The sequence below is a fragment of the Barbus barbus genome (assembly GCF_936440315.1).
Source record: "Barbus barbus genome assembly, chromosome: 3".
NCBI lineage: Eukaryota > Metazoa > Chordata > Actinopteri > Cypriniformes > Cyprinidae > Barbus > Barbus barbus.
The window spans coordinates 26,383,232-26,410,890 of record NC_136731.1 but is presented as its reverse complement, the minus strand read 5'-3'; the positions used below and the strand labels follow the sequence as shown (position 1 = coordinate 26,410,890).

Here is a 27,659-nt window from a genome sequence, read left to right as displayed (position 1 = left end):
CCAAGAACGACAATATAATGTGCACGTGAGATAAACAGGGCCAGATGTGGGACCAGAATTAAGCCTGAGCGTTGTTGCAGGGTCTTGGAATAGTTAATGAAGGGGGCTGTTGGTCTCCGCTGACAGGCCTGTCGTGTGCACTGCTGGGTACCCGCTCAGGATCACAGCACAACCTCATCAAATCAAGGCCTGTCAGCATCACATTCTCAGTGAACGCAAGCGGCACAGCAAACAAACACACACACACACACACACACACACACCAATGCGGCGGGGGGATAATGACACTCCATTCTCAAGGTGGGGCACAACTGATGGGTGTCTATATTGAATAACACCCCTACTGAGTGACTGCTCCAAGCACAATGCGTTTTCATCTGCCAGCACCTTTCAATTCTCTCACTCGCCGGTGCACATGCACGACACAGCGCAACAAAAGATAGCCAATAACAATGCATCACCTTGTCACCTGGCAATTCAAGTCCCATGGGCTTGGAAAAGCAACTGATGTCACATTTAAGAGATTACAGATGAACCTAAGAGTGTAGAGAAAAAAAAAAACACTTCCTTACCCAGAAGACTCTGCCGTTCCTCTTTTTTCTTGGCTTTCTGTTTAGCCTCCAGTTGGACAATGGAGAGCGGATTGGTAACAATGGGGCTCGGGATAGCACTGGCGGCGAAGCGGGCCAGAAGACCTAGCCCGCTTTCTTCTATAGATGACGAACACATGCCGTCGCTTTCATCAAGTTCGTAATCATACCCATCATCCTCATCCTCATAATCATCCCGTTCGGTAAAATACTCTGTTAACAGTGGGAAGAAAATCATTTAGTATTTTTAACAAAACATGATAGGTTCAGAAATTGATGAAGCCTGTGACATCCCATCATATAATGCAGAGCTTTCAACTCTAGACCTGGAGGAGCAGTGCCCTGCTGAGTTTAACTATATAACCCCAACCAAACAAGTTAATAAAGGTGTTAAGAATTACTTGTAAATTACACTTTTAAAAACAAAGGTTCCATAAGTTTTTTTTTTTGAAGAACCATTTTGGCTGCTCAAAGGACCTTTAAGTGAACAGTTCTTAAAGGAACATTTTAATCATTTAACAAACACTTTTTCGCTAGAATCAGTGGAAAAATTCTTCATGAAACTGTGGGTGCCAATAAAGAACCATTATTTTTAAGAGTGTGCAGACAAGTGGGTTAAATAGAGATTAAAGTTTGCAGGGCACTGGCCCTCCAGCACTGGAGTTGAAGTGCCCACGTTTAAAGTGATAGTTTACCCATATGTAGAAATTCTGTCATTATTTGCTCACCTTCATGTTGTTCCAAACCTGTATGAGTTTCTTCTCCTGGACTTAAAGATAATTTGAAGAATGTTTTTTTTTTGTCCATACAATGGAAGTTAATTGGGTCTAATCAATGTTGTTTCAGACCATACTGAGTTTCATTGAATGGACAAAAAAAAAAAAAAAAAAAAAAATTTAACTGTGTCCTGAATTAGGAAAAGATGAAAAAAAATAACAGGTTTGGAATAACATGAGAGGGAGTAAATGGCAAAAGTTTCATTTTTGTGTGAACGATCAATTTCAATCATCCCATGCAAATAAATAAGAAATATCCAACATATAAAGACTATTTTCCCTGCTAGTTCTCTTTGTAGAATAATAAAACCATCGAATTCAATCTGTATAGCTATGAATACTAGATTTCTATCACTAATGCATCATTCTGCCAGCAGTAGTGTTCTTCTCACTTTCACGTATCCAATGTAATCTAGCACCGCAGAAGCCGACTTTCTCTAGATTAATGTGTTCTTGCTCAAACACTGCAGCCCACCCACCACTACACAAGATTACTGGTGGGGGACAAAGCCTGGTTTCATGCGGGCAGCATATACTAAGCTGGGTAGGCAGGATCTAGCAAGCGCAGCTTTCAAACCTTCAGAGCTTTAGGGCAGGATTTAAAATCAGCATGGTTGTCGGCTCGTTCCAAATCGAGAGGGGCAGGGAATGCAAAAGCCCAAACCAAATAAGAAAAGCCAGTAAAGCGGCCTTGCCCCATGTGCTGAATGAGCTGAATCACAGCGAAAAATGGGAATAGAAATAAGCCACAAGCACTGCAGAAAGCTAAGGTTGCTGGCAGAATCCCTGACTAAGAAAGTCATCAATTATTAACAGTCTCTTTAGCTCGGAGCTGGTCTAAACTGATAAAGGACAAAAAAAAAAAAAAAACTCAAGGACTAACTGTAAGACAGTAGGTACCCACTTTAAGCAACACCCCCTTTTCTCTCATTCTCTGGAGGGTGAGGAACACACTCGGTGATGGAAACAGACACACAGGATGTTTCAGCGCAGTTGTGAGTAGCTGAAGCCAGAGGTGAGTTTGTTAAAGACACAGACTTTGTAGCAGACAAGGACTTCGATTGGTTATGTTGTGAAAATAATTTTATAGATGCCAAAGCGTTAAAACCTGAAGCATGTATTACACGAACTGACAGCAAGCAGAGGATGCGTACAGGAAGAGGAAAGCTGAGGAACACAAAGCAGGCTCTGTGAGGACAGTCCTCCATGGCTCCTGAGACTCAACTCAGACCATTAACCACTTCAACCATGGTTATGTTCTTTTTCAATTCAAACCTCTTGCTTCCTTTGCGGAAAATGATAAAACAAAAACTTAAGGGAAAATAATAATAAAAATGGAATAAAAATAATAATTAAATCTTATACATAGCAATCTTAATCATGCATTAAATTCTAACCAACATGAAAGAGAAAGACTATTTAGTTATATACTGTGAAACAATGTCAAAATCTCAAATCAAATCTCGCAGATGTAGAAAACTTCTAAAACATTCAATTATTAATGACCAAAAATAAGGCAGTGAAGAAGAAAAGGGTGACGGTAAAGAAGAATGTGAAGGAGGAGAAGAAGGTCAAGATGAAGAACAAGATTGTGAGGGAGGAGATGGAGGAGAAGATGGAGATCTCCTAAATTGCAAAAAAAAAAAAAAAAAAAAAAAAAAAAAAAAAAAAAAAAAAAAACTTTACACCAAATACAAACATAACCATGGCTTGAGGGCATGTAACAGGAGGTGAGCATGTTACAAAGGCATTTTCAACACCTCGTCTGTTATCCAGTCTTTTTTTTGTGTTTTGGTTCTGTAACAGTATAAGCACAAATTAGCAGGAATTATTGAGAAGTCACAGCAAATGAGGGTGGTGGCCTACTTACAGAACAATGCTCAAGGCTCAGGTGACATGGATAGTGACCTCACGCTGAACAGCTGGCTGCCCTACTCCCAGCCAAGCGCTTTGCTCCTTATTTTGTTGCAGCAGGACAAGCAAACGCACAGACCGATAGACATTCAAAAGCATCATGGGTAGGAGAAGGGGTCAGAGGTGGAGGGGTGGCCAAGCAGCTGCAGGGAGAGAGCGAGCAGTCTAGAGAAGCTAGGTTATTCATTTGAGTAAATCAGGGAGCTCCCTATTTTCCAAATATCCCACAATGCTTTGCCTGTTCACACATTTACCATAGTGGAAAATACTTCTTTGAACAGTTAAAGATTTACGATTGCAGCTTAAGCTTGAAAGTTCTACAAATTCTGGTTGTGTGCATGTTGATTTAGTGACTTAAGTGTAGTTATAATAGTAGTATGCTCTACTACCAGTGCTTTCACGTTAGTTTATAAGACTCGTTAAATGATAAATGTATACAATATTATAAATGTAAAAAAATATTAGCCAACATTCATCTTATCTGAATTCAACAGTTTCTCATTTTTTAAATATCTGATCACTTTGAAGAACCTAACAAGAAGTTAGTTATGCTTCTCAAAGTCATTTGGCCTAATGAATCTCATGAGCACTGAACTTATGCAAAGATCTCCTTGTGACAGCTCTTCACTGATGAAAGGGATATTTGAACAACAGAGGAAACCAGGAGTGTGGAGCGTTGCAACCTAACACTCTACAGCAGGAGATGTAGCGAAAGAGACAGAACACTGCATTTCTTTACTTTCAGTAAAAATGAAATCAGCATGTTTAATAAAGCTTGGGTACCAAACTGCAATACAATAAAGAACACTTTCCACAGCCACACACATTTTAATGCACAATGGCAAGACATTCCCATATAAAAAAAGTAAAACCATTTAGAAGTGACTCTAACAAGAGCCGATTATATTATATACTGTGTGAGGTAGCAAATTCTGACGCAAGCATCTTAAAATGGCTTCTCAGGAAAAATGTCATCATGACCAATGGTCATGGTTAAAAATACAAGACAGACCAAAAAAAATAAAAATCTAAAACCAAGAGGCTGCCTTCTCGATTCGGTGCATAGTGAGGCATGCTTTATTAACCTTGGTCAAATGAGTCCTCAGAGGAGCTGACTCCTGCCTCCTGTAGCAATAAAGCAAAGTGCTTATGTTTCCTCTCTTTGGCCGCCTGCTTGGACTTGAGTGATGAAGATGATGAAGAGGCTCTCTTGGACGATGAGTGCTTTTTCTTGGATGGAGTGCTGCACAGGCCGGGGAGCTGTGGACGTGACTCTGCTCTTCCTAATATGGAGCTGGGAGGCCAGCCATCCTTCAGGGAATCGTCCTCTTCTGAATCTGTGTCTGGTACAAATCACCACAGATTTCACTCAGAATGCAGGTCCAAAATCACGATAAACTAAAAACTGGTTCAAAACAATTATACTAGACTATTGTATATGTATACGTATATATACACACACACAAAAATTTGGGGTCAGTAAGATATTTTTGGACTAATGCATAATACTTTTATTAATCAAGGATGCTTAAATTGATCAAAAGTGACGATACGATTATTTATAACGTTATAAAAAATTTCAAGTAAATGCCATTCTTTCTAACTTTCTATTCAAAGAATCCTGGAAAAATGCATCACAGTTTCCACAAAAGTATTAAGCAGCACTAAAGTTTTCAACATAAGAAATGTTTCTCAAGCAGCAAATCAGTATATTAGAATGCTTTCTGAAGGATCATGTGACACTGAAGACTGGAGTAATGGCAGCTGAAAATTCAGCTTTGAAATAAATTACATTTTAAAATATATTAAAATAGAAAAGTTAATAAACTAAAATAATATTTCCCAATAATACTGTTTTTACTGTATTTATGATTAAAAAATGCAGGCTTGGTGAGTATGAGAGTCTTCTTTCAAAACATTAGTAAAAATCTTAATCCCAAACTTTTGAATGGTAATGAATATATTTATATATTAGGACAGCATTTTGTTCATTTTATGTAACAAAAAATCCTAAATCAAATTTCTTGATTAATACCATTACTGATTTAAAATTACTCGTACTGCCTCGTTCCTACATAGTAACATCTAAATGCAGCCCACAGTAATTTATTACAGATATTACCATAAACACATAATGGTAGATAGTTATCAACAAATGCTCTCCATTATCTAAGACAAAAAAATACATATTTAGCAGGAAAAAGCCCCTGGGGTTCTTGTAACCTGTTTACATTAGAAACAAAAAACTGGCAACAACAAAAATTACACTTACAAAAAGTCTGACTTACTGTTAGAATAGCTGCTGATTTCTGACCTCATTGGAGAATAAGGTGCTTTCCGCTGGCCTTTTCCCTTAAGGCGTGGATCTGAAGGCTTTGTTTTGGCTGCCATTTTGCTTTTACCTCCTTTGGAAAACTTGTGAAAGATGCTGAGATCTTTCGACAGGCTGGATTTTCCCATATTGACTCTCATGTCTATTTCGGTGAGCATGGGGACTCTGCTTCCAGAACTAGCCCTGGACTTCCCTGAGGAACCATCTATGAATTTAAAAGAGGGCTTGCTGAGTTTACTGAGCTTAGTGAGGGACAAGGCCTTGTCGAGTTTGGATGCCAACTGCTCCTGCTCGCTCACTCGGCTCTTCTTCACAGCCATTTTTGGTGCCTGTTCAAAGAGATAAAAGCAACGAATGGATTTTTATTTGATACAACATGTTTGTTCAACAAAAGCAAAAATTTCATATATTTAGGAGCTAGAAATCCACTCCAGTATAACAGAGACCAACCTCATGAGAGAAGCTTGAAGATGCCTCCTGCTTGCTCCAGCTCTTTTTTTTCTTCTTCCATCTCAACGCACTCTCTTCCTCCTCCTCCTCATCTCGGTTAGAGGCCCAAAAGCGCTTCCTCGGCACCTCCCCACTCTCAGAGTCCTCTGAGTAAAGCACGCTTCTGCCCAACCTGCAAAACAACAGAGCGTTCAGCTGGAGGGCAGGCCGTGTGGAGCACAGCTGGGCCTTATCGGTGCCTGAGCAACACACTTACTTTGCAGACTTCGAATCCAGCTTGCTGGAGGGTGGAGACAGTGCGCATAGGCCATGTTTCCTCTTTCGGGGACGTCCCGGGCCCCTGCGGGCTAAATTTCTGTTCATCTCCTGCTGCTGGATCTGTTGTTGTTGTTGGTGCTGCTGCTGCTGTTGTTGGTGCTGCTGACATTTATCTCTGTGAATCACAGAGATCACAAACAGAAGACTGTTTGTTAGAGGTATTAATGAAGTGGTGTAAAGGGAGGTAATGTAAATTGGGTGACTCACTCTTTGTCTCTCCGCCTCTGCAGTTTGACCAGCTCTTGTTGCTTTTCTTTGTAATGTTGCTGAAGCTCAGCGAGTCTCACACGGTAGTCCACTTCTACGGTGTCCATTCCCTCCAAAGAGGATTTGGAGAACATCTAAGAGAGGAAAACAAGATTACCGTCTCTGGTTGGACTTCCATAGCCAGTACTCTAAGCAGCAACAAAAGTATTATTAGCTAAAAGGGAGCTATGAGGTTATGTCCCTATGCCAAATGTCTGAAAAAAGTAAACACTGCTAAAATGTAAAAATTTAAATGCCGTTGGATTTTACATTTTAACTGCATTATAAATGTAAAAACTACAAATGTCTCTAACTGAAACGCTGTTAAAACGCTGTTTAAAAAAAAAAAAAAAAATTCCACTGGAATTTGTAAACACTGCTTACATGTTAAAACTTCAAATGCCACTAGCCAAAACTGAAAAATTTAAATGCCATTGGAAATTGTAAGCACTGCTTAGAAGTTAAATCAAACACCACTAAATGTAAACAGTTAAAATAATGTAAATGCCACTGGAATTTGCAAACACTGCTCAAATGTACGAAAATTCAAATGCCACTATTTGTAAAAATTGTTAAATGTTGAGCAATTCAAATGCTACTGGAATTTGTAAACATGCAAATTTTAAAATGTTAACATTGCTTGTATTTAAATCTACAAAGATTTTAGAAATCACCATTCTGAGAGCAAAAAAAAAAACCTTAAGCACAGGTTTATGAGAGGAAGAAAATAAAAAGTGTAATAAAAAGGCAAGCATACAGGTTCATCTTTCTTCTGTCTCCAGCTGTATTTCTTATTAGGGTTGAGCTCTCGGGGGAGGTGGATGATAACCTGAGGTTGACACTCGATGGCCTCCAGGAGGACCTGCCTGCCAGCTTCCAGCAGACTCTCCAGTCCACAGAGCATTACAGCTGCACACACAAACACACGATCGATAGCAACATTAATTACCTCTAGGGAGAACGGGGCAGCCCCGCATTCTACAATACATCAGTATATACGGGTGTTTCTTGTGTCAGACTGCATAAATGGAGTTGACCTCAAGACACATCCAAAAGACTAGACAGTTGCATTTACTTATTCTTTAAACAAACATTTTTACTCTAAAAGCTGCTTGAAGAACAAGCAGCACTGGCACACCGGTCAACACTCCAGCAAATTCTGAATATATTCACTAGAGCTGAAACGATTCCTGAGCTTGTTTCAGCACATTTCACTATACAGCACACTACAGCGATCAAATCTCTCTCCCCAATCACCCCGCTACCCTGAGAACTGTTGGAGCACACTAGATCAAGTCCCACATCCTTCAGATTTCCCTTCCTGTCTCTGAAACGAGACTCACCCTGTGTGTCATCTCTGGGTTGCCTCTGCATCTCCAGCTCTGCCATCTGGCTGAGCAGAACCATGCCTTCCAGAGCAGTGGACTCTAGGGGACTGACACCAGAGCAGAGCTCAGATCTAGAGCTACACGCATCGGCCAGGATGGACACCACTCCGGCCTGCGGAAGCTCGCTGGCTGTGACCAGGGCAAACATGCCTGCCATGGGGTCTTCAGGCAGGATGGCCACCGGTGCGGAAGAGGACTGAAGGTGAGGAGGGCTGCTGTTAGGCAGGAAAGGATTGTCAAGTTTGGACTCCAGGTGTTGAGCGTCTGGGACAGGATCTCTGAGGTCTACTGGGTTCAGGCTATCAGAGAGATCTAAGGGCGGTTTTGTTGGTTGGATGTCACGAACCACATGGTGTGCATCCGTGTAACTAGATGAAGATTTGTAGACTTGGTCTACCAGACCATTTGAGGCCTCTGCAGTTTCTGCTCTGGTGGTTCTCTCAGAGTCCAGCCTAGATGTTTTGTATAGCACTGGATGGCTTGAGGCGGCAGCTTCGATTTTGATAGCCTCCCTATCCTCCTCATCTGATTCCTCCTCTGGCGATGGTGTGGTTTTGCCTCTAGGGTGAGCTTCAGCCTCTGTGGGGGTGCTAGAGTCTTGAGTGGTGATGGGTGCAAGCCTCAAGCTGTCCTGGCTCAGGACGTCTTTGTTGTCTTCCAGGTTTGGCTCTTTTTTGAACACCGTGCCGCCCTCCTCCATGGACTCTGGCTCTCTGGATGCATGAAGTGGCTCCACAACCACTGGAGAACACAAGTGCTGGGGTTTGACATCTGCAGCAGTCGCCAAGTGCTCGGAGGTCTCAGCCGGCAACGGCACATCTGGTGCCAGGCCGTCAGCATCTGCGGCAGCAGCCGGCTGGAGGAGGTACGGGTAATGGCTGCCGAAAGGTGCCGTTATCGATTGGTACGGGTAGCCGGGAGGAATTTCTGCCAAAGAAACAGAAGAGACAGGTTTTTGAGGTGCTTATGCAAAGAGTAGAGGGGCTTTAGTTTCCTGAAACAGAGTGACAAAGTGATTAATAACCCCACATGTTCTTCGGCACTGGGGCTTTATGAAACTTTCATGAACCAAATGGCTTCAGCACAAGCATCCCAAAAGCCCTTATATACACAGAGGCCAACACATTCATGCATACTTATACATTCAGAATGCACCGTGAGCAGAAAATCTATTTATTCTGAGCATTGAACATTTTTAAAGGGAAACCGCCAGGGAATACGGGTACAAAAGGGCTGCTGTCATAAGAAGTCTCTATTCCAGTGAAGTGGCAGTTGGTAATCCCATATGTGGGGATATTTGCAGGCTACTCATTAAGACTGCACTACCCTGCACATTCTGACATGAATAATAGCACACTGCGTTTGATTGCAGTCCTGTGTGGATTCTCAGTCCCCTCCCAAACAGATTTCTTTAAAAACAGCACTATGGTGATTAACCACCATGCATTATTAAACAGCTTTCCTTTCGGTTTTTGATTAGTGTCCCTCTCATTTACGGTGCAATATGCAAATAAACAATTATTTCATAAGATCATGCAAATCTACAGTTGAGGCGACTGTGACATATTAAGCAGACTTAATCCTGGACATTTAATTCTGGGAAAGCTGATCTTCCCACTTACCACGGTACATGGATGGGAAGGGAGCAGAAGGTTGCTTCTGTAGACTGAGTGGTTCTTTCTCTGGCACTTCCACAGACTCCTCTTTGGTCTGGATGGGGGAGGTTGGAGAGGGCGATGCTGAAGCAGGGCTGACTGAGTGAGGGACAGGAGACGACGGATGGGAGTAGGGCTGTTGAGGGAGGGACTTTGCCACTTTGGGTCTGTCCTCAGACTTCAGTGCAGTGACAGGTGAAGGCAGCGGTGGGACGGGCATTGGCGTCAGGGCTTTGCGGTATGAGTCGGAGGGGGTCGGGGAGCGTGGGGGAGGCTTGCGTGAGTGCAGGGCTGGAGTGGGGATGCCCGAAAGACTGGATTTGGCCCCGTCGGCTCCTCTCTTGTCTGGCTTTTCCTCCAAATCGGTCCTCGTTTGACTTACATTTAATCTCTCCTGCACCATCGTAAAAAACAAACAAATCAAAACTTTTTTTTAAATACTTAATTACAAGCCTATTCAAAATTGTCTAAAAATATATTTTTATAAAATACATAATGTTGAAAGTATAAAATAGATGCAAATTTACAATATTTTGGACTTGATACAAAAAGCTACCTGAGCTGGTGCAAAAAGACCTTAAAAGGATATATAAGTCCACTTCCAGAATAAAAATTTCCTGATAATTTACTCACCCCCATGTCATCCAAGATGTTCATGGTCTTTTCATTCTTCAGTTACAAAGAAATAATTTGTTTTGAGGAAAACATTCCAGGATGTTTTTTTCCATGTAGTGGACTTCAATGGTGGCCAATGATTTCAAGGTCAAAAATGCAGTTTTAATGCAGCTTCAAAGGGCTCTACAAGATCTCAGCCGAGGAATAAGGGCCTTATCTAGCGAAACAATGTCATTTTCTTAAAATTATATTTATACACGTGTTAACCACAAATGCTGGGCTGGCATTAGCTCTGCGATGTGCATGCGCGTCTTGATTAGGTGATATTGGAAAGGTCAATGATTTTAAAGTCGGAGGAGAAAATGAGTAATGTGTGAAGACAAGAAAGCGCATCGCGGAGCTAGAGCAAGCAGAGCATTTGTGTTTAAAAAGTATAAATATCTTTTTTTTTTTTTTTTTCAGAAAATGATTGATCGTTTCACTAGATAAGACCCTTATTCCTTGGCTGGGATTGTGTAGATTGAAGCAGCATTGTTACTGCATTTTTGACCTTGAAATCTTTGGCCACTACTGAAGTCCCAAAAAAATCCTCAAGTGTTTTCCTCAAAAAACTTAATTTCTTTGTGACTGAAGAAAGAAAGACACAAGCATCCTGGATGACATGGGGGTGAGTAAATTATCAGGAAATTTTTATTCTGGAAGTGGACTTATCCTTTAAGGACTACAAAATGTGAAATACAGGAATGCCTCCCAACGATTATAATGACATTGACAGACAAAGAGCCTCATACCACTAACTGTGCGTTCCTCTGCAGCTCCATGACCTGTGCGGTCTGGTGCTGGATCATGTAGAGCTCCTGTTGGCGCAGGAGCTGCTGGTGGGAGAGGAGCTGGAGCTGATGGGCATGCTGCAGAGTGCTTCCTGTCGGCGGGTATATGGCCGACCACAGCGGGGGGCCTCGCTCTAACATCTCAGCTTTTAAAAGAACAGGAGGAATACTTGAGCATCCTGCATCTAGTAGATTTATTCGGCTACATGTCAGGGATATATCACTCCCACTCACTTTTAGAAATGCAAGTTTTATGCATGTATGAGAATGGAAACACAGGAAAATATGAACACAGAAACTGTGGCGAATACATGGGACCTACCGTAGTGTGGCAGATGCTCTGTTGGAATAACAACCACCTGCCCGGTTTGTGGATCTCGGGCAAACTGGTAAGGTGGGGGGATGGAGCCCGTCAAGGCAGGAGGATATCCTGGAGGCAGCGCCTGATGAAGGGAAGGGGGACCCAGACCTGTACAGAGGGGAAAATGGTTTGGTTCACCATACTTGTAGTTGACGGTCCATTTGCACTTGCTTTCTGGCAGCTTCGCGAACACTCAAGAGTTAATTCCCAAGAGAAACACCATTCCCACCATAATCTCACCCTTGTGTATGGAGCACGGACCTCGTTGAAATCCTGCCAAGAGGCACAGCACTTTAACTACAGCAATTTACTTAGGGGACATTTTTGTTTTTAAAGTAAAGTCTAGACAGAAACTCAAACGTCAGACAACTGTGAACTGACCGTGCTGTTCACTGTTATTCTTGGATGGAAGTTGTGGAGTGAGACTGATTGTTTCTAAGAATGTCTGAAACACTCAGCCTAGACAAAACGCTCGGCAACAGACTGCCTCGAGGAAATAATTCAGCGTCCAAATCCCATTCACAACATAGTTCTGCAGCATTCCAAAGTCCATGACCCATAATCATTTATTACTCATTAAAACAGGAATAAATGCAAGGCAATTGTTTGCTGTAACATGACATAATTCTTATACAACAGGCATAAGTGAAGAAAAGGTGGGTACCATATGGAGAACCAGAAAGCCACATGGAGGGGGCTCCTGGCCGGGGCAGCCACGGGTGGGAGGCCAGGTGGGAGGCGGGGTCAGCAGGCCAGCGGCCTCCACCAGCCAGAGTCGGTCCACCAGTCACCATCAGGTTGGGGTTCAGTCCGCTAGCAGGCACCATAGGTGGATGCAACTGGGTGTAGTCTGCCAACTCTTTAGTCTCTCTGTGAATGACAAGAGATTTACTTATTAGCGCTTAACCAATCTATAGCAAAGTCAGTTAGTATTTGCGTTTGCACATGGTGTTTGTAAAGCCTACATTCCAATAAAACCTGCTGCAGTAAAAAGCAAAACAAAAAAACCTGCCACATTTCCTTTAAAAGAAACATGGCAGCAAAAACATGCACATGTGCAAAAATATCATTTAATATATTCAAATATATCCTACTTTTAAATGTAAAGAAATTATGCTTATATTAGCCAAAAGGCAGTTTTCTAATTTTCTTATGTAACCCTTTTCACCACAGTATTGGGTGAAGTATTAAACCCCTTTAGACTCTATTGGTAAAATGGTGAAAGAGACATCTCATTGTGGAATAACCAGTTTAGGGTAGTAATATGATTCTCACTATCACCTTAATGAAAGGGTAAGGGGAATATTTGGTTTTAAACAATATGTTACCACTGGACTACTGACTTATACACTTACAGAGTATGTAATGAAATAAACAACATGAACAGCAGCTCAATTTTGACTTTGTATTATGGGGAAAAAAAGAGATCACAATGCATTAAACAACCAATATGAAAAATAAAAAAGGTAAACAAACAAAAGACCCGGGTATAGCCTTGTTTGTCTTAACCTGAGTGCACAGTTACGTTTTTTTAAGCAAGCTGGCATTTAAGTTTGACGACGCGCTTAATGTTGGAGCTCATGGAGAAAACATCAGTACCTCCTTGTGTAGAGTGGGAAAAAACAACTCCTACCGCATCTGCATACAACCGCTGTGCAGGTATGAGTCGCTTCGTCCGCACTCCTCCGACAGCAAACAGTCCACATCGATGGGAAACCACTTGCGGCAGGTGACGATCTCCTCCCGACGCAGTCTCCTCTCGTTCGGCAAGCAAAGGATGTGTCTCAAGTCCCCTTAACATTGTGCTGAGCTAACTTAGCCAGAGCAAGCTAACTTGGCTGAGCTCGCTTTACCGTACAAAACCACACATCTCCATCAGCAGGTCCCACACTCCTACATGGAGAGCGTGTCGTCTCAAACAAATTAAAGTCTAATTTAAACGTTAAGCACACAATAACCACTCTAGTTTGTATCGACTGGCAATCGGGTTTTTTTTCTCCGCTCTAAGCCATCCTCTCCCGCCTCTCTCTTCTCGCGTGATCTCCCAGAGGTCAACCCAATACCAACTTTATTAAACCTCTAAATCTTTAACGTAACCAAATGATTATTGAACTTTCCTTTTTAATACTGAATACATATTAACTGTAAATTACTAAACCACACCTGAACAGAGCAGAGATAGTTAAACGATAAATTTCATTGCATTGTCAATACTAGGCATTTTAATAACCCTTATGCATTGGCACCAATTAAATATGAATTAAACTGTCACAAAAAAAAAAAAAAAACAACGACAAATCACAATGACCCACATATTTATGAATAAAGAACACATATTTACTGATATTAATAATCAGGTTAATAAAGAGCACACACTAACTGATATTAATCAGGTTATTACACTTACTTTAATATTTTTCAACATTTAAAAGGGAGAAGAAAAGATGTTAAGAGCCCTGATGTCATGGTAGTAATGCTTTCTGAATGAAGAAAAGAGTAATCAATTAATTCATTTTAGTTTTTTTAGAATGTATTATTCCCAACTAACTTAAATTAAAATCACTTTATTTTGTTAGCTTTTAATATTTTAAAGAATTTGTTGTTTGTATTATTCCCAACAAAGATAACAAATACTAGGCTATAAAATAACTAAGGCCAAGTGTCCAAATGTTCTGTTTTTGGGCAAGAATGCTCAGTTTGGTGCTTCACTACATATTTTCAACAAATTTTAAAGCTATATTTGCTGAACTTAAAAAAAAAAAAAAGTACAGTTCATTACCATTTCAATAATTATGTAATTATTTTCATATTCTTTCAAAAATGCTCATGACTTTTTGTTTGACTAAAAGTGAAACACTAAAAAGGTGCTTTTTAAGGTGTTTTTCTTACCATTTGAATCTCAACAGCCACTTTCACTATAGTGGCCAAGAAAATTCCTCAAATTCACCTTGTGTGTTTGCTGGAAGAAATACAGCGCACAGGATTGGAACAATATGAGGGAAAGTAAATCATTACCATTTTTGGCTGAACTATTCCTTCAAGTGCCCAATATCCAGGCATCTACATTTGACAACCAGTAAAATGTCATGGATGCTTTTACATTGCAAAATGTATGCTTATTCAAGCCCAGCAGGAAGACTGGTGGCCATTTAGCCCTGACTGAGACACAAATTCCCCAGTCCATGACTTCTATTCTGCCTTACACTTAAGGACAGACACTGAGGGTGGAATCCTGCTGAGAGAGCCAGTTGCTTTTATAAGCACCAATTTCCCCAGTGGGTAACACTGACTTTTTCCTGCTCCTCGAAATGAGAGCCACACTTTGAAAATAGGTTCATAGTTGCTGAGAACTGTTGCCATATATCTGTCCACTCAAAAAAAAGAAAAAAAAAAAAAAAAAAAACAGAGTGTGACCAATGAAAGTAAAATGTTGCACCGTTTAGCCAGTGTGTGATATCAAAGAAACAAGAATCCATTCGCAGATTTCGCACTGGCTGGATATTCTTGATCCTTACTATAAGGTGAATTATTGTAATAAAAGTGTGCTTTTAATTAACAGACTTTCATCCAGGCTTCTAAATTAAAAAAAAATAAAAATCTATTTGCACATATCAGCACTTCAGTACTGCTGCTAAATGTCTGCTGAGATTATAAACTAGCTTCGATCAAGGCAGCAGAGAGAGTATCAAGCTGTCACTGTAATTTGCACTGAAGTGACTTTAATGAGTCACCTTCACAGGGCATCTATGCTTTAGCTGCCCATATCACCAGCTTCCACACAACATCAGGGCTAAAAAAATAAATAAATCAATCAATCAATCAGTCACTAGCTCTCTTTGCTTTTTGGCGAAAACTGTAAAAATGTCCTGTTCCACTTTCAATCAAACCTCTGAACCAAAACAGTTGACACATTTGACTTTGTATGACAAAAAAAAAAAATGACAGGGTAATATACCATTTGGCATTAGACATTGAAAGTTGTAGAAAATACCCATATATTAATACTGGGACTCTAAAAGGTGCCTTCATTCATTTTTGTTTATCTTGTGCTGGACAATATGGCAGTGATCTTGACAGCTAACAATGTGGACACCACCAATGCCACGAAAGAACTGCATTTGCAGTGATCCATGATGCATTTACTTAGGAAATGGCCAATCACATGATAAGCTTTAGGTGATGCACTATGTAAAATAAAAATGCTTTTATTAGGCTACAGAGTACATATGAGTCAATTTTCACAGTAGGTCAACTATTAATTTCTTTATAAAACTATTTTGAATACAAAACAAACACACACACTATTCCATATGGCTTACCACAAAAATGACCAACGTCAATGTGATTTCAGCCATCAGTCTTGTTTAAAGCAACATCAACAGCTGTCACCACACAGTTAAAATTTACAGCCAGTGAAACACAAACCTTTATAAATCTCAAACGTAAGAGTTTGAAAAGTTATCCTTGTGACTTGTGAACTAAAAGAGACGTTTACATAAATATAAAAGTAAGGTTCCAGCGTCTTTCCAGATCTGCTGAACTAATGAAACTCCAAACGCGGAATTGAATTAGCAGCTAAACCAATGCCCAGTACATTTCTGAGAGCTTGCTTCAACATGCACTCAAAGTGCTCAAGGCGCTTTTCGCCAACGCTTATAAACTCATCTTACCTTAACAATTTCTCCTGCTCACGCTCCACACGTCCCGACAGCAGGCGCTCGTCCCCATGACGTGTCCTCTCGCCTCCTCGCTCTTCCTCTGTGTGGATTGGACCTACAGGACATTACACCAATTGAAGACATTGACATCCGATCCAAAATATTTTAACCAAATTTGCTAACTTGATCCCACTTTATATTAGGTGGCCTCAACTACTATGTACTTACTTTTAAATTAATAATTTGATACAATGCACTTATTGTGTACACGTTTTTACATTTCTTAAAATACTTAAAGTACTTAAATTACCAGCATGTAATTACATAACTAACTTTGGTAATTACACTTATAATTACACTGTTGACCCATCCCTTACACCTTAACCCACCCTTAAACCTACCCATTCCACCAAACCGGTCCCTAAACTTACCCCTCTCCCACCTAAATAGCAGCAAAAGTGTTTTGCAATACAATATGAACACAATACATTGTACTTATTTTTTGATGCAAGTACATCGTAGTTAAGGCCACCTAATATAAAGTGGGATCTCTAACTTCGTAGTGTTTGCCAATGATATTTCATTTTATTTTTCATCATTTAAGATATGTTTGATACCAACACACACATCTCTTACCATTCTTAGCTTACAAAGAATGAAAACAGTGTCTGCCAGTCTGGCAAGACTTAAATGTTACCGTTTTCTTTTTATAAATACACCACTCCAGAAATAGCCCAAACTCTAAGAGTGTTTATCAGTCCTGACACTCAGCACCAGTCATAAGTAGTGTCTTACACATCTATGAGATTACAGACAGACCGCGCAGAGGAAAAAACCCATGGAGAACCTATGCAGAGTAACATATCACATTTACAAGAGCCCATTGAGGCCCATCAATCACTTATCAATGTATCAACACCACTGTGGTGTCATACACGGTTCAAATTGCTCTTCATAGAGACAGCCATTTGGAGAATCACCAGACAAAACAAGCAGTGTTTCAGAATTCAAACTAAACTAAAAGAGCCTTTGAAGTCTGTGTTCAAAATACCACAGCCCTGTATAGGAAATGATAAACGCGCAGAAAGCAGGATTTAGTTAGGAGTGTATTGAACCTTTCAGTCCTGACAGACAGCAGCTGAGAAGAGATTGTGTTCTTCTAAACCGAGGAGGGGGACGAAAGTGCACACAGATCTCTGTCATGCTCCAGGGAAAAGGTTTCAGTCTGTTTCCAAGGTTACCAAAAGCCTGTCCGACATGCTATCAGTTTGCATCAAAAAGAGGGCAAATTAGTCAAGCAAAGCTCTGTCCCCAACACTTGTTTTAAATGTAAATTCAAACCTTCTCTCAGAGTGTGGGGACTAATGTTATTACTGCAATTTCCTTGCACACAAGAGGACATAAATTAATGTCTTTCTCTCCACCCTTTTCTGTCCCTTTCCGAAGCAGATTCGATTGCTAAGCAACAAACCTAAAGTCATATTAGAATGCACTGCTTGTTTGCCACCTTTAGTAGAGCTCGGTAAATTATGTTTATAAGCAGGCGGGCATGCAGTGTCTTAGTGAAAGGTTTAACACACTCCCTATGCTAACAGGAAACGCTGTGGGCCAAAGCAATAGCAAAGCTCATGCTGTTTAAGAAATTAAACGAAAGCAGGAGTGACCTTGCTGTCGAGCATGCCCACGTAAATGGGCTGTAACCACAGAAAATAAGACAGGGTCAATGTGTTGTTCTTCAGTTTCGTTAAAGGTGTGAAAGCATGTAACAACAGAGACCAGAAATGTACACGTTTTGCCACCTCAAAGGGTTAGTTGTAGGGCTGGGTATTGTGACCAATTCTGCGATTCGATTCGATTCTTATTTTTATGGTTTCGATTCGATTCGATTTCGATTCGATTCGATATCGATTAGCTATCAATATATCATTTAAAATGTTAGTTTTGCAGACATGGGATCCATATTTTGATATAAATGCTGGTAACTGAAACTCTCCTACTTAAGTTTATTACTGAAATACACATCTACATTAATAATAGGGTGCACACAGTTGGTTTTTTTAGTGGAACAATTCGAAAGATGGTGACACCTTCAGGACGAGAGGTGAATATTCATATCCTCTTACGTGAAGCACGCGCATTAAGAATCGATTCAGGGATTTCCCGAATCGATATCGTTGCGTTAAACTGAAGATCGATTAAAATCGGAGAATCGATATTTTTTACCCAGCCCTAGTTAGTTGTGCTGCTTTTTCCGGCTGACCACAAAAAAACTACATACAATAAAAGTCAACAGGGTCCAAAACATAAAAATAGGATTGACCAGTGCTAGCAAAACGAGTCACAATGAGCAAATTTTCAAAAACATTATTTTTATTAACACATTCTCCAATAAACAACCTTCAAAATGATTTGTTGGAATCAGAGGAAAAACGACTGAGCTACAACTGGTTTGAAGTAGTCATCACATCTTTTCCTCCAGTTCTTTTCTTATTAATAATTACTGTATTAATAATTACAATATAGCTTTTTTAATGTTATCTTTACTATAAATAAACTATACATATGAAAAAGTAATGCATTACCTTTTTCATTTTACATTTAAACAAAAGCATTCAAGGAAGAAAAACAAATAATCAATTGTAAAAATCCCTTTAGTGCATTTATTACAAATAAATTGATTATTAAAACTACAAAAGCAGTTCAATCAAGGGCAGCCAGTGATTCGCTCTTTTCTTTTATTGTTAGATTAACATTAATGAGACAGGCGGCCTATATATTAAGACCTACTGAACTGCACAGATCTAATATAATGTTACACATCAGATGTTTTTCCCCAAAAATTCCCCAGTTCACTTAAGACATACGTTTATGTTTTCGTGAATACTGAAATACTGTAATTCTGCGTGCATTTATCGAGATTGAGAGTCTTCAAGTGACAGTAGTGTTGCTTTCGTCAACGAAAATTATGACTAAATATCATCGTCAACGAACCTTTATCATGTGGCGAAAACGAGACGAGACGCAACGTAAATGCTGGTCATGTGACGATGACGATAATTAAATGTATAATGCAATAGTTGACGAATAAAAACGAGACTAAATGTGGTTTACAAAATAAAAACTATACTAAAATGTCTCTTAATTTTCGTTGACTAAAACGAGACGAAACAATGTTATAACGTTATTTCGTCTCGTTTAGTCACGTTATTAATATTATGCTGCAGTATTTCTATTTCCGGTGTCTCACTTCAGGTCGTACTGCGCAGACGCAGGCGATGTCACTTCCTCAAGCCCCACTCGCGGCATTATTTAGAAGACGACAACAAAGTTAAGTCTGACACAGAGAAAGGGACCGATGGCCGGCCAGCCGGGGTTCATCTTTGGGAGATGTGTGTGTACTTCTAACATGTCTGGTTGGTAAAATAAATGTTGTAAATTCAAATCAGAGCGTCTTCCGTGTCTGGAATGGATGTATTCTTGAGTCTATAAGGCAACAATATAATAAGATAACCTTGTTTGAAATGGGTTTGGCTAAAAGAAAATGTTGGTTTCGTCTATACTACTAGGTACTTATACTATATTGAATGGGTTAAATAGAATTGTATTACTAAAAAGAGACTAAAAGACAATTTTCATTGACGAAAACTAGACTAAATGTCATCAGTTTTCGTCGAATAAAACTAGACGAAAATAGTCATGGATAATTCTGACTAAAACTAAACTAAAATGTCATCAGTTTTCGTCGACAAACTAAACTAGACTAAAAAGAGTATGAACGTGACTAAAACTAATAAAAACTAAAATGACAGCTTCACACAAATAATAGACTACAACTAAAATTAAAACAGGCTGCCAAAAACAACACTAGGTGACAGTCAGCGCAAGAAGCGAGTGGACAAAAGGTACTCCTCTCAGAAAACATACAACTAAAGATCATTTAGATGTTTAATTACTATTTGGAGCATTGGGATTACTAGACAAGGGCTTAATGAACTCATTTTGTTGAACATCTCAAAATCAACTAAAATCAACATTTTTTCTACCTTTAGCTCAAATTTAGCCCATTCAGACTTATTTTGCCAGCATGGGTCACATATATCCTTTTATGTTCCACAGAAGAAAATAGCTTTGGAACAAGATGAGGATGAGTAACAGGTTACAGAATGTTAATTTTTGGGTGAACTATCCCTTTAAGAATGATGCATTTAAAGATAAGAAGCAACACACCTTTGATGGCTCCTCCAAGAATTGGCCTGTCCCTGTCCGATACCAAGCTGGGCTTGCTGCTGTTGTCCCTCTGGCGGGCAACAGCCACCGCAATGCCTACCGGTGGATGACGAACCTCAGCTTCCCCCTGAGAAGAGCTTCCTTCTCTGCCAAAGGATTTAGCGCTCTCAGGTCTCTCGGGTTCCTTCTTCAACTGCTTTCCAGACTGCTGGGGTGGAAGGTGCTGAACTCTGGACACTCCAGGATAACCAGCCTCCAGTTTCATGCTGCCTAGTCCTGCAAACAAACTACGGCTATCAGATCCGTGCCTGGAGCCAGACTCGCTGGAGAAGTTGCCACTGTATTTGATGAGGCTCTGCATGGCCGAAACCTCCCCGTGGCCCTTGGGACTTCCGCTGCTGCCTACCGGTCTATGTAAGCCAGTAGTGTCCAAGTACATTCGCTTGCCCTCTTCTTCACCTCGAGTGCCATGGGTGTGTTGGGCCGCCAATGCGGCGATGTGACTGGTAGCATAATTGCCCATCTCAAAAGGCTTCCATCTGGGTTCGGCGGAACTCAAGGCCTTCAATGGATGCTGTTCTGAATGGAGCGTAGCTGGATCCATTCCAGAAAATGGATGGGCGGACCTTTGAACCCTATCCCGCTCTTGGCTGCGGAATTCGGTCTCGAGTCCCGTTTTGATCGTGTGTTTTGATGTAGTGTTGGATAAGTCCCTGGCATCTGGGCTGTTTCCAGATTTATTTGTGCACATTTCCAAATGCAAGGGCTTTTTCATGGCCAAACCATTTGACCTAATTATCGAGCCTTCCTCTCGTAAAATGTCTCTCTTAACGTCTCCGTGAGGGGGAGATTCGCTCCTAACGGAGGACCGACTATGGTCCATATGCGTTCTCTCATTCCCCACCTGCAGGGATGATCTGTGCGAGTCTCTTTCCCTGCTCTTGTCATTTTTATTATCTCGAGCTTGGGAGGCAATTTGAATTGGCCCTTTTCGCTCATCGTAAACCTCGACAGAAGGCACATAAGTAGGAGCTATCACTCTGTGTTCTTTGCCTGGCTCTTTTGCTGTAGAGTAGAGCGGGTACATGCTGGGTGGCATGTGGTGAGGGGGAGGGTAGGTGCCAGAGGACACCAGCCTGGGCGGGAGATGGGATGGGTTGGGCTGCAGGGAAGAGGGACTGGCATACGACACATGCAGAGTGCCAGCTGATGTAGCGACCAAATCACTTCTTTTCTGCTTGTCGGAGGAAAGGTGGCCCCCCGGTCGGCTGTTTTCGTCATCCCGGTCCCTGTCCCTCCTGTCCTGTTCCGTAATCGGGTGTCGGGTTGGCGTGCTGCTGCTTGTCCTGCAGTTGCCAAGTAAACTCTGGTGAGATTGTTTGGGTTTAGTGTCCGTGATGCTCAGAGCAGGCGAGTGCTGGTGAGAGAAAGGCCGAGCGTGCGCTGCAGTTTTCGCAGACCTGTCCGAGTTGTTCACTCTACGCTCATCTTCCGCCTTGACATCCAAGGTGAGGTCCACCACACTGTGGGGCCGTGACTCCTCTTTTGGCCTCTCTCGTTCCTTCCTTGGGAGGGAGTGGCCGAGGTCACTCTTACAGGGCCTCTCTTTTCCCAGATCCCTACTTGAGTCTTTAGAGCTTTTGTGAGGAGCCAGGGCCTCCTTTTCCCTGGAGAATGAGCCAGGCATGTGAGCCACTGGGCTCCTGGCCATTGCAGACTGGGAGTGCACTGAACCTGGCAGGTAAAACCCCTCTGAGAAAATGAGAACAAAATAGAAAGAGTAAGCCTCTGGTGTAAAAGATAAGACTGCTCAAAGGCCCTGAAGTGCAGAAAGTATATAAAAAGAGACCATATACTATTAAATTGTTAAAACACTCAATGAGACACTATCTGCAAATACAGCAGAGTAGAAAGCAAAGGACATGTAAAAGTTCAAGCGATAGTGAATGCTAACAATAACAAAGTGCTATCTGTTGAGGCAGAATTAAGTCTAAAGTTTTGCATGGTAACATTTTACTGTGACACAGGTAAAGTACACAGGGTTATGAACAAAGCCATTGCAAAAATGGCATGGTTCATAGCTCTAAAGTAGTCCATCTAGCATAATAGCTAGCAATCTATCAAACCACTCATCCATGCACACTTTAGTTCTAAAGCCTAATTTCCATCTGACAGCATATTACAGAAAATAATAATAGTGTGAAAGAGAACATTCAGATTATATCAGCCATTATATATACACACACACATATACATATACCTCCCCCCTTATCATCATCACCACCCCGTCCCGTATTCGCCGCCCTTCACCAGGCTCCCGACGGGAGTGGGTGTGTGAGAGAGGAGGGGCGCTGAAAGAGCCAGGGCTGGCGGCGTGTGATGAGGTGCACCTGATGTGAATAGAGCCTCATCACCGCCGCCGTTTAAATGCCGAGCGTGCCTCTCCTCGGGAGACTGGTCTCTTCCCCATGCATGCACACTGGTGTCCTCGTGGGTCCAGGAAGGGCACGTCGAGATGGGAGACTGCCGCACCCGTTACGGCTGACGGGCCAGGATGCCGGGCCGTGTAATCCCCCAGAAGCTCCGGGGGCCAAGGAGTAGGACGAAGCCGCTGGAAGAAGCCGCCGCCACTCGCTCCCGGACCCGAGAGGGGAGCGCGTGCGGCCACCGGACTCCGCCCCTTCCCTGGACCCTTCCCTCCTGAACACTGCCCTCCTTCACAAGCCCCGCAACACGAAGAGGACACCAGATCCCCTGTTTATTTTGGACACTTTTTTCCCCTTGGACACTATTTGGATTATTATTGTTTAATAAAAACCTCTCCGAGGCCTGACGCCACGCCCACTGTGTCTGTCGTTTGCTCCTCCCGCCACAAACAAATAAATAAATATATATGTACCATGTACCACTTGTGTGTGTGTGTGTGTGTGTGTGTGTGTGTGTGTGTGTGTGTGTGTGTGTGTGTGTGTGTGTGTGTGTGTGTGTGTGTATGTATGTATGTATGTATGTATGTATGTATGTATGTATGTATGTATATATGTATATATATATATATATATATATATATATATATATATATATATATATATATACACATACATACATACATACATACACACACAAGTGGTACAATCATGAAGAAATGCCAGGTATTTTTCATCTCCAAATCAAAATATGAAAATAAAAAACAAATCTTGATAATAACAAAAAAAGATACATGATAAAATAAGTAAAACAAGAACATTCAATTCCTACATAAATTTAGTACAAGAAAAACTTCCAAAAATACTTTAAACGTATCAATTTTGATATTAAACAATTATTATTACTCTTATTATTTAGCATTACTGTAGGTAATTTATAATCCTAAAACAGGCTTCATTTTTATTTTACCTTTTGAATTTAGGGTGAACCATGACCTGGATAACTCTTCACAGTTTAGAGAGATTCACCCTGATAGATAACTTTATATACACATACAGACCTAAATGTTATGATAGTCATATACACACATAAATCACAGTGATAATGGTTAAACTTGTTATTTGACATGACAGACATGTACAGACCTTTTTGTGAGTTAAAGAGTGCATGTTGGCTGAGCTGTGGATGCTCAAGGTGGCCCAAGGGAATGTAAGGGCTGGGGTACAAACTGCTTGGCAAATGAGGAAAACCTGGAAAAGAGAGAGAGTACAAACATGTCAAGTCCTGTTATTCGAGAGACTAAGGGAGTGGCCCAAACTGTCAGTACTACCTCCAGTATTTAATGCATCTGTATCTGGCTATCATCAGGCAGAAGGGACGTTAGTGCAATAACCTTTGAAAATAGTTTATGGCATCGACACTTGAGTCATTGACTGTACATCGGTCCACAAAACCTTTTTCCAGCCGAGCAAAAATCTTTCGGTGTCATTATTCAAAGGCAAATTATGCACACTTACAAATACACAGATTTGACAATGAATTATCTTATCAGTTCATGAATCTGCTTCATAGCCGGAGCAGCAGCTCACCTCAGCCCAATCATAAAATTGACTTATTACCACCCAAAGCAAAGGGAGAGAAATATTTCTCAAACCTGACATCTGGTAACCGGGGAGCGACCATTCACACATGCAAAGTCATGAAATTCATCTAAGATTTCACCAAGGGCAAAAACGCACAAATGCACATTCATAACCTCAAACACTACAAACAGCCATAAACAAAAGCACAAAGGCATGCACAAATACTGCTGACACATAACATTATCCCTCCTTTAAAAAAATAAGCTTTAATGAAAGACAAAAGGGTTGTCAGGGCTAAGAACAAATGGCCCTCTAAAGATAGAAATGCTCAACATTCAAAGGGGAGGATGAAATGTTTAGAGCATAATCCCTCTGGAAGATATATAGGGTCATGTAAGTGCATTCATCATTCCTGCTTGTAGAAGATACATTCAAATGGGGTGCATCACATCCTTCACTCAGAACCTCCATTGTGAGACTTGCAATGCATGGTGGGTGGGGCACACTCCCATTTAAAACCAACAGGAACTGAGGCGCATACAAGGCCTGTTGCTGCTTTTATGGAGTACACTGGCAGGCCCGTACCGCCCTGGCCCCCGGTGCACACAGATCCAAGAGCGACTCTACATGAGGACAGGCAAATGAAATGTTTGTTTTCGGATGACCACGTCTTAAAGCACGCAGTTATTCAGAACACCAGCAGCTGCGTCATGCAGGCTTGGCACTTTGGCGAGAGGTCAGGTGGTGCTGGAATGACTCATAAGAACACCCCGAAGAGATGAGGAACCACTAAATCAAAGAGTAAACGATGTGTTCGCGCTAAATGCTAGCTGCTGAAACAAGAAGCGAGAGCGTCTTCTGCTGCAAATGAATGGAGCGAAATGAGGCTGGAATGTGCGCTTCTCCCATCCCTCTGGCAAAATTGCAACACGTTCACAGAAGCTTTGCTGGAGAAAGGTCAAGCAGCCGTTATATTGGATTTACGGCCAAGCTACGGGGGCACATGGCTGCTGAAGCACCTTTTAAGATTTCACAACAAATTACTGCAACTGAAGACGACCAGAAAGCAGAGGGTTAGAACTAATTTCCAAATAAACAAAGATTACAAGAAGTGTACAGAAAACTCTTAATTCTTGGCAATCAAATTTGCAGTGTGAACAGACCGGTCTCCTCTGTGCGCAGATATTGACAAGTTCAGTTTATGAACAACAGAAGGAGTGTCTTAGGTGTAATGGATTAGTTCTTGCCATCAATGCAATTCAAATCAGGTCACATCAACAATTATGGATTGACTTGTGCGCCCAGAGCGGTCAGTCCTTCAACGCAATGTTTAGAGAGAGATAGATATTGGGTCCTGGAGGGGTAAGATCAAAGGTCAGCCCATTTCAATGAGAGTTACCAGAGCTCTGAAGCAAGTTTTATTGGGGGCACATGGAAACGGCCTCAAAGCCTCAGAAACTGAAACAGTGTCTTCAATCTCTCTCTGTGAATCTCATATGCCATAGATTAAATTCCTCAGACAGAGCAGGCAGGGCTGCTTAAAACACAGTGTCAACAACAGGCTAAATAAAGGACTGAGTCAGCCCACAAAGCTAGTGCGGTAATATTTAGTCACACGATTGCCAAAATGCCAGTGGTTGAGCTGTTTATTTATGCATTGTATGGGTGGCAAAGAGGTGGCATGCATCGGTCGATCGGTCTAAATAAGCTACATTTACATGGAAAGACTGCGTTCGGTTTTTTTATTTTAATTGGGAGTCAGAGACGAAACATTGCAAATAAAACACCAGGGTTACTCGACACTTATCTACAAATCGCAGCCTCGCAGTCAAAGCAAAGTCTTCGTAATTAGTAACAGTAACGTGAGAACATTAAGTGTTATTGGCGGTCTAAAAATACAACCTTGTTTTAAAATGCATGTTGCACAGTGTGTGTCTTTATGGCACTACATGTAAGAAGAGCGGTGGTTCAAAGGCTATCACTTCATTTAGTACATCTCAGGTGACTGGGTACTGCTATGCCACTGATTGCATTGCTCTCAATGTATGGCACATCTAATCTCAGTTAATCTCGCTTTCTCTGAAGTGAAATAGAGAGAAAGTCTCAGCCTACATATATCTGCAGACTAATTAGTTTTGATTGCCACTGTCATTTCCTACAGTTCTGCACCACAATGTGCCTAATGCAGAGAAACTTCCTGACAAGCCAGAAAGCTAGATACAGGTTTCCCACACATTTTGACCAATGAATGTACATGACTTCTCAGTGCCCTCATGATTACTGGAAAGAAATATTTTTTTTAGGGATTGCTGGGCAGAATATCCATTAGTATACATTTTAATTAATGGATATGAACCATTTAAACTTTCAATCTACAAATGTTTCTAATAAGACTTTAAACAAATAATACATTCAGGAAGACATTTAATTTTTGTTCAAATGTCTGAGAAACTCGTTCAGTTTATGTCTCAGTTGTTCAGCTTTAAATGTTAATACAAATATTTACACCTTAAGACATTTGCTGGAAACAAAAGTTATTGAATGCGAGGACATTTCCTTTTTAAGTTTAGAATTAAAATAACATTAATAATATTATTTCATTTTATATTATAATTATACTAGTTTATTATTATTATTTACTACTACTAATTTATTCAAGCATGAAAAAACAAATGATGTTGATAATACCTGGAAATATGAGGAATTTGAGGAAATATGAGGAAGACTAGAAAAGTTATGAACATTATAATAAAGTCTACATAAATATTTAAAACACTACTATTATCATTATTGCCTGTAAATAAAATAAAATGTATTCAAGCATGAAAAACAATAATAATAATAATAATAATAATAGGAAATATGAAGGAATTTTAAATTCGTTATTTATATCCCCTAGATTTTTCCCATGGAAGAAATTATGATTGATTTTTATGATATTTCCAATCATTTTTAAAATGACCTGATATTTCCAGGATTTTTATGGCTGTGAGAACAGTGTAGATAAGAATACCTCCTGAAATAATAATAATTTTAAAAAGAAAAAGTGGTGTTTTACCATAACTGGTTTAGTCAGTGTGAATGTAAAGAGGAAAGATATGCGTGTTTTCTGGAGCACAGAACCATTTATCCTAGCTCATTCTTTAGGGATCTTTTACTAAGGACAACGGAAGGTTACGTGTAAATGGGCTACGTGTGGAGAGGGGAATTTAGTTTAAAAAGGAACAGTCAAAAAAGGAGGCCATTAACATTCAAAAGCAAAGGTGCTACGACATGCCCTTGCTGACATAAG

At 40.7% G+C, this 27,659-nt stretch overlaps 1 protein-coding gene across 4 annotated transcripts in view; it reads right to left on the bottom strand.

Moving 5' to 3' along the window:
- LOC306853866 (trinucleotide repeat-containing gene 18 protein-like) overlaps positions 1-27,659 on the bottom strand; it is a 65,926-nt gene that overhangs the window by 19,808 nt on the left and 18,459 nt on the right. For all 4 annotated transcript variants that reach the window (XM_079391517.1, XM_079391518.1, XM_079391519.1 and 1 more), the window contains exons 4-18: positions 23,930-24,034; positions 20,361-22,112; positions 16,146-16,248; positions 12,140-12,345; positions 11,437-11,583; positions 11,076-11,260; positions 9,637-10,063; positions 7,970-8,941; positions 7,384-7,535; positions 6,588-6,721; positions 6,319-6,495; positions 6,063-6,234; positions 5,569-5,941; positions 4,366-4,623; positions 573-803 (exon numbers count right to left, since the gene is read on the bottom strand). In XM_079391517.1, coding sequence (XP_079247643.1) covers positions 573-803; positions 4,366-4,623; positions 5,569-5,941; positions 6,063-6,234; positions 6,319-6,495; positions 6,588-6,721; positions 7,384-7,535; positions 7,970-8,941; positions 9,637-10,063; positions 11,076-11,260; positions 11,437-11,583; positions 12,140-12,345; positions 16,146-16,248; positions 20,361-22,112; positions 23,930-24,034 — 5,394 coding nt within the window. The remainder of the gene's footprint in view (positions 1-572; positions 804-4,365; positions 4,624-5,568; positions 5,942-6,062; positions 6,235-6,318; positions 6,496-6,587; positions 6,722-7,383; positions 7,536-7,969; positions 8,942-9,636; positions 10,064-11,075; positions 11,261-11,436; positions 11,584-12,139; positions 12,346-16,145; positions 16,249-20,360; positions 22,113-23,929; positions 24,035-27,659) is intronic.